This window comes from Camellia sinensis, chromosome 6 (genome assembly GCF_055761805.1).
Source record: "Camellia sinensis isolate YWXY chromosome 6, ASM5576180v1, whole genome shotgun sequence".
NCBI lineage: Eukaryota > Viridiplantae > Streptophyta > Magnoliopsida > Ericales > Theaceae > Camellia > Camellia sinensis.
This window is the reverse complement of record NC_138966.1, coordinates 142,732,736-142,740,413: the sequence shown is the minus strand read 5'-3', so window position 1 is coordinate 142,740,413 and position 7,678 is coordinate 142,732,736. Positions and strand designations below refer to the sequence as shown.

Here is a 7,678-nt window from a genome sequence, read left to right as displayed (position 1 = left end):
TAAGAACATACAATGTTTTCAAAAATAGATATCATGGTTAGTAGAGGCCGATCTTTGATCGAGCGAGCGGGGGTGCTCACGAAGTGACCTTCCCCAATCGTACCCAAGTTCCCGAGCCGAGGCAACTTTGGTGATGGCGGACACGTGGCCTTTGGCACCGAGTCAGGATTTCCTAAATTTCCCCCAAAATAAAATATTTAGGTGGCGACTCTGTATCTGGCAAAGCAGTCCATGTTTGACACTTCTTTCGAAAATCTGTTTTTTCTCAAAACGATTTGCCGGATTTGGACTCTTTGGTTCAGACTTAGAACCGTGACAAATTTGAAAGTCCTGAGTTGTAGTGACCCCAATATGAACAGAACGGGAGCTCGTTTCTCCCGGGGCGTTCGGGGACGTCTACAATTAGTAGTAACACTAATTAGCGCTCTCACTCATTTTCCTTAAAATATAAAGTGAATGAAATGTTATAGCAATTATTGTTTAGAAGCAACGTCAAATAGTTTCAAGAAACAAGACGAGCATATATATATTTATTTAGTTTAAAAGAATATTTTTTTACGGCATATAAAAGTATGTTGTAAAAAGTATAATTACTTACGACGCACAGAAAAACACCGTGAAAGTTATTATGACATGCAAAAAAATATCGTCAAAGATTATATATGATATGCAAAATACGTTATAAAGAGTACAATTATTTACGACATGCAGAAAAATGTGCAAAATATGTTATAAAAAGTACAATTATTTATGGAATGCAAAAAAATGTCATAAAAAGTTATATACGCCATAAAAAGTATGTCATAAAATGTTTTGTGCAACATAATTAATTACTTTTCATGACTTTATAAGCATAAATGACAATCAACTTTTCACGGCATATTATATAACATTTGCATGTATGTTGTGAAAAAATTTTTACAGCATACACACCAAGCTGTAAAAATTCAATTTTCTTGCAATGTCGCATCGGAGATTATTACCAGTCGCAGCACCAAGTTGGTTGCAATAGTCAGTGTAGTACTTAACACGAGCATTGACTGCATCCGGGTTATTACCGTTGCACTCCATACTGTTGATGGCTCGGATTGTTGCACCGAATCCAGAATTTATGACATCGTGAACGTTGTTCATCCAAAACCACAAGGCGGTCTTGAACGACACCACTGAATCTGTTGCCACAGTTTCCGGATTGTTTAGTCCATCGAACCCAATGCTTTGCCCAGCAGCCCCATAGTTGTAGTTCCATGACAGTTGAAGAGGACCTCTGCCATAGTAACTCTTGTTTGGCGCACATGGGTACTGAATATTTGATGCATCACAGTAGTTCTGAGATGCACCATTTACCTCTTCAATATAGCAAAAAACTGCCAAATCAGAAAGTTTTGTGTGTCAGATATATGTTGGTAAAATATAACTTTTTTGATTATGTGTGATATTTATTTACAACTACGTTAGGCCCATACGAGGAAGGCTTGGATGAAACGCCCAAAATAATAGACGGCCCGGAACAAGTTCATGAATCGGGAAGGGTGCCAACTAATTATACATCCATAAGGACAAAATCCCCGATCACTGAACAACAGGAATACAATAAAACGATAGATCATTTTGACCATCAATTCATCCTCTTTGTCATTTTAAAGAAAGCATTATATGGACTTGACCACTAGAACTCCTTTCACATTTGCCAAATTGTGCACATGTTTCTAGTATATATATCCGTACATGCATAAAAATATTCAAATTCGTGCAGATTTTGGAGGAAAGTGAAGTTGAAATCTTACATCCAGTCTCATGCGTGGCATGTGCGAAGAAAGCAGCAATTTCACGCTTAGAATCGTCAGCAGTTCCAGTGGTGCCAAACGAAGGGTAGGAAACGAGGGCTTCAAGAAATGCAGAGCGGGTGAAGAAGCTTTTCCCTGCACACCCATCAGCAGCTTGATTGATTATGCCATTGAAAAATGACTGTGTGACTATATCACCGATCGAGGAACCGTTGGAGCCAGAGCTAGTACAAGGGCCTGATTGGCACCCTGCCCCACAATAGGCGTTGTCAGAGCCACAGTACCCGAACTGGCTGCAACATAGATCTGCAGGACAACCGCAGTTCTGACCCAATACGATTTTTGGTACGATACCGGCGAGAATTCCAGCCAGAATGATTGTCAGTAAGCTGTTTTTGATATTGAGGGATACCATTTTGGAAGAGAAATGTGTGGATGGAAGAGTGTGTACTGTGGGATGAAATTAAGATGAGAGAGACATGTGTTTACAGTTGTACAATGGAAAATGTGTGGAAAAATCAACATTCGTACCCTACAATAAATCTTTTCGAATTAAAGCTCAAAAAATTAAAAAAAAAATAAATCGACAACAAAATCAAATACAATCATCTTATATAAAGTGAGTTTATATTTATATGAATCTTATTTTTTTGTGAATCCCACATTTATATGAAAAAGTTGTGTCAAACTCTATAACAATAGAACAAGTATTAAAGTTTAGCTTGCAATTATTAAAAATTATGCATAAGTAGAACAATGGTTGAAGCTTTTTTTTTTTTTTTTTTGAACTGAACAATGGTTGAAACTTAGCATGCAATTTTCTAAAAAGCGTGTAGACTTTGGTGTCGGTCTTGACCTCGACTTGTGCGTCAATAAAGTGGATTGATGATTTCTCACTATATGATCTTGTTTTCTTTTTTTTTGGAAATTATACATTAGTGGAATAGTGAAAAAATAATTGTATTATTGATTAAATTTTTTTGGGTACAATTCTGATATACAAGAAGAAATTATACTAAATACAAGAAGAACTTACACCATTCACACAAGACATTTATCATATATATTATTAAATGTAGTGTTTTCTCATACTTTTAAAAGCTTACTTTTTTCGGCGAATTACACTAACGGTCCGTATAGTTTAGAGTTATATTTCATTCACATTTCACTTATTTTTTTTTTAAATCTCTCCCCAAATCTATGAATCAAATACAACCTTAAGGTGCAAATGAGTAGTGACAGAACTACGGCAAGACCATGAGGGGCCGTGGCCCCCCACTTCATGAAAAACAATTGGATGTATGATACTTGATAATATGCTTACCATTTGATAGATATATTGGCCCCCCAAACTACTACACAGTTTAAATCAAGGCCCGTTTTATATCTTGACATTTATAAACATTTTGTTTATAATTGGATAGTTTTTTGATTTAATGAATTGAAGGTATAATGGAATGATTACTAGAATGCTAATTTGTACATTTGATTTATTAAAAATAATAATAATAACTACATTACAAATAGAATTTTCATTTACCATTAATGGAGGTTAACGAACGAGTAATCTCATTTTATTTCACTCTTATTCTAATGAACCAAATATGATATTAGGACTAATTTAATTATTTTAAGAGGTTAAGGGTTTTACTCTTGTGACAAGTAAATTTTTTTTTCTTCATATTGTAGTCTCCAATGCACACAAAACAATAATAATAATAAAAATAAATGATTTTATTGAGTTAACCAAATAGTAAAAAAAAAAAATTAGGAATGTAGAATTTATACATAATTTTATAAGAAGATTTACCAATAAATCTTAAAAGTTACACTTGTTATCTAATTAGTCCCATTTGTTTGTATTTGCCATCATTTGGACGTTAATAGTATCAGTTGCAGATGTAATGATGCGAATGTGTGACGGGGTTTAGGCACATGACACGTTGAGTGTCACATACTTGGGAAGCGTACTAAAAGTTTTTTTTGTGTTTTTTGACGTAGTGGTGAGTGTGGGACGTGTCACACTACCGGACCCGATGCCATTCAATGCCCGTACCCGAACGCCCACACCAACAACCTCCGTGTGCCTTTGCATCTACTGCATCTCTCTCTCTCTCTTGCTCTAATAACTGATTCTCTCTCATACTCTTATTCACATATTCTGCTTTGGAGATGGTTTTGGTCCTCCATTCCTAGGTATGAATCGGACTTTGAAGGAATCTCTGGCCGCCGGAAGGAATATTCTGACGAGAATGCAGCAACGTCGTGGTCTCAGCTGCACCGGTATCTCCAGGGATACCGACGAGAACTTGGATCTCTTTTCTCGGAACCGTCGGAGTCTCTCCGTCGCTTCCTCCGACGAATCGGACTGTACGAATCTTCATCCATTTCACTGTGTTTCGTTATTGTTTACCGAATGAAACACGCTCATGAACTTTGATTTATTATTTTTAATTTGGAGGATGATCTGGTCATTGATACTTGATAATATTATAAATACATGTGAACTTCTTCATTTTAATTCTGATTTGTCGGCTTCTAGTTAGCATTATTTGCTTCTTTTCACAGAGACTGGGTGATTTAACAAGCTGAAAATGATACTTCTCTAGTCTCTTTCATTGGAAAACATTTATCAGTGTGACACGTCACACCCTCATCACTACGGTAAAAAGAGAAATATTAGGGATCATAAAATTTTTTTCATGAAAATGATCATGAAAAATTTGTGACCCTTAAATTATCTTGATTAGTGTGTGGTACTTTATTGTAAGTGTAATCCAAAAGTCTCAAATCTTTCATGACTATTTTCATGAACGACTTTTCATGATACCTAACATTGTTGCGGTGAAAAACACAAAGTCTTTAGTGCGCTCCCCCAATAAGTGGCACCCACAACGTGTCACGTGCCTAAACCCACACATTAAATATGTACACAACATACTATGCGTAACTTTTGTGTGGCAGAAATCACATCATTCCATCTGCGACTGATACTATTAACGACTGATACTATTAACGTCCAAATGATGGCGAATACGTCAATTCAAAACCACTCCTCCCCCAATCCCCAAAACCCTAACAGTCGATGGTGGGTATGTGTATCAACATTCTACTTACCAAAAATGAAGGTGATCTCACCAAAAATAACCCAATCAAATAAGAAAGGGTATAATTGTCCATAGCTCACTACCAAATTTGAAAAATAGGATTATATAATATAGATCTAAGCCTCTCCACCAGTAGGACTAATCCAATAAACATTTCAAAAATGGGACTAATTGGTATAGTTGCTTATGAGATGAGATTTATTGATAAATATTCCAATTTTATACCCGTTTAATGTGAAAATATATATTTTTTTTAATTAGTCATGCCACATCTCGCACCTGAACATAAGATTCTAGTTCCGTCCCTACAAATGATATTTCAGTGGGGTTTTCTGTGTCAAATTGCTCTATTTGAATGCAGAGCATCTCTCTGTATGACTTTGATCATAACAAGTCCATTATTTCTTGTATTCGGAAAAATCTCTATTCATTTGGTGTTCAAGTTTTTCAACTGACAAGTTTTCTATTCGCTTTTGTTTTACATATCAAACATCAGAAAATGTGGAAAACATTTTCCAGAAAGTGTTTTCTGCCGACACAAATGGAGCGTGAGTTTCAAGACAGGGTGTTTTTGGTAGTTCTCTCTGTTGGGGAATTTAGTAGTTGGCACCTTGTTAACTACTGGTCTACTGGGTTTTTCTGCAATTTTTTTTTTTTGGGGGGGGGGGGGGTTTGTTGCTCCTGTCTGGATCTTCTTTATACTCTCTTTTATATTGATTGTAATTTTTATCATTACTATCAAAATATATTCCTTCTCTGCGGATAAAAAGACTGATAATAACAAATTTTTTTTTTTTTGCCAAAAAAAAAAATTATATATTTTGAACAACAATATGAAAGCAAAATTTATTAATTAATTGTTGAAGAAACCAAGATTGCTTAGCAGCAACTGAACAATACATTTGAATCTTTACTACTAATTCCCTCCATATCATGACCAAACATGTACCTAGCTAGCGCTCTTTTTATTCATTGCAGTGGTATTACTGCAAAACTTCAAAAACAATAATATTAGTATTTATTTTCCTCCATGTATGTCGAATTTATTACAAGGTACTGAAGAGCTAGCTTCCATGTCGGCTAAATTTTTTTAGTGCCCTAGCATTGGAGATTATTACCAGGCGCAACCCCAAGTTGGTTGCAATAGTCAGTGTAGTACTTAACACGAGCATTGACTGCATTCGGGTTATTACCGTTGCACTCGATACTGTTGATGGCTCGGATTGTTGCACCGAATCCAGAATTTATGACATTGTGAACGTTGTTCATCCAAAACCACAAGGCGGTCTTGAACGACACCACTGAATCTGTTGCCACAATTTCCGGATTGTTTAGTCCATCGAACCCAATGCTTTGCCCAGCAGGCCCATAGTTGTAGTTCCATGACAGTTGAAGAGGACCTCTGCCATAGTAATTCTTGTTTGGTGCACATGGGTACTGAGTATTTGATGGATCACAGTAGTTCTTAGAGGCACCATCTATCTCTTCAATATTGCAAAAAACTGCCAAATCAGAAAGTTTTGTGTTAGAAACAACAATGATTTATCCCACTAAAAACATCACCACTAATAACACTAATGCATTAAAAAAGTTTTAAAAAAAAAAAAACACAACTCCAAGACCAAAACATCACATCATTAATGGCGGGATCCACTGCCACCTAATTAGTGGGAGCACTAATTAGTTCGTGTTAGAAATATGTTGGTAAAATAGAACTTTTTTGATTATATGTGATATTTATTTACAACCACCGTGGGCCCATGCGAGGAAGGCTTGGATCAAAAGCCGAAAGTAATAGACGGTCCATAACAAGTTCCTGAATCGGGAAGGGTGCCAACTAAATACATCCATAAGGACAAAATCCCCGATCATTGAATAACAGGAATAAAGTAAAGCGACAGATCATGTTGACGATCAATTCCTCCTCTTTGTCATTTTAAAGAAAGCATTATATTGACTAGACCGTTAGAACTCCTTTCACATTGGCTAAATTGTGCAAAGTTTTCTAGTATATATATATATATATATATGTACATGCATAAAATTTTTCAAATTTGTGCAGATTTTAGCAATTTACGTGTGGATTGGAGGAAAGTGAAGTTGAAATCTTACATCCAGTCTCATGCGTGGCATGTGCGAAGAAAGCAGCAATTTCGCGCTTAGAATCGTCAGCAGTTCCAGTGGTGCCAAACGAAGGGTAGGAGCCGAGGGCATTAAGAAATGCAGAGCGGGTGAAGAAGCTTTTCCCTACACATCCAGCAGGAGCTTGATTGATTATGCCATCGAAAAATGCCTGTGTGACTATATCAGGGACCGTGTTCTGACCCAATACAATTTTTGGTACAAAACCGGTGAGAATTCCGACCAGAATGATTGTCAGTAAGCTGTTTTTGATATTGAGGGATACCATTTTGGAAGAGAAATGCGTGGATGGAAGAGTGTGTGAATGTGGGATGAAATTAAGGTGAGCGAGACATGTATTTATAGTTCTGCTATGGAAAAAGTGTGGAAAAATCAACATTCCTACTCTACGATAAATGTTTTCAAATTAAAGTTTGAAAAGTCTAAAAAAAAAATAAATTGATAACAAAATTAGACTCAATTATCTTATATAAAGTGAGTCTTATATTTTTATGAATCTTATTTTTTTATGAGTCCCACATTTATATGAAAAAATTGTGTCGAACTCTATAAAAATAGAACAAGTATTAAAGTTTAGCTTGCAATTATTAAAAATTATGTAGGTAGAACAATGGTTGAAATTAGAGGTGAGCAATGGATATT

At 35.8% G+C, this 7,678-nt stretch overlaps 2 protein-coding genes across 2 annotated transcripts; both read right to left on the bottom strand.

Annotated features, from left to right (window-relative positions):
• Nucleotides 1-747: 747 nt before the first annotated feature.
• LOC145788884 (endochitinase EP3-like) lies at nt 748-2,581 on the bottom strand. The gene is made up of 2 exons (XM_082874958.1): nt 1,788-2,581; nt 748-1,367 (listed from the first exon to the last, which is right to left on the bottom strand). Exons 1-2 carry the CDS (start codon nt 2,200-2,202, stop codon nt 919-921), a joined length of 864 nt encoding a protein of 287 aa, XP_082731084.1. The 5' UTR covers nt 2,203-2,581; the 3' UTR covers nt 748-918.
• Nucleotides 2,582-5,713: 3,132 nt separating this feature from the next.
• LOC145792934 (endochitinase EP3-like) lies at nt 5,714-7,417 on the bottom strand. The gene is made up of 2 exons (XM_082874957.1): nt 7,007-7,417; nt 5,714-6,396 (listed from the first exon to the last, which is right to left on the bottom strand). Exons 1-2 carry the CDS (start codon nt 7,413-7,415, stop codon nt 5,993-5,995), a joined length of 813 nt encoding a protein of 270 aa, XP_082731083.1. The 5' UTR covers nt 7,416-7,417; the 3' UTR covers nt 5,714-5,992.
• Nucleotides 7,418-7,678: the final 261 nt, after the last annotated feature.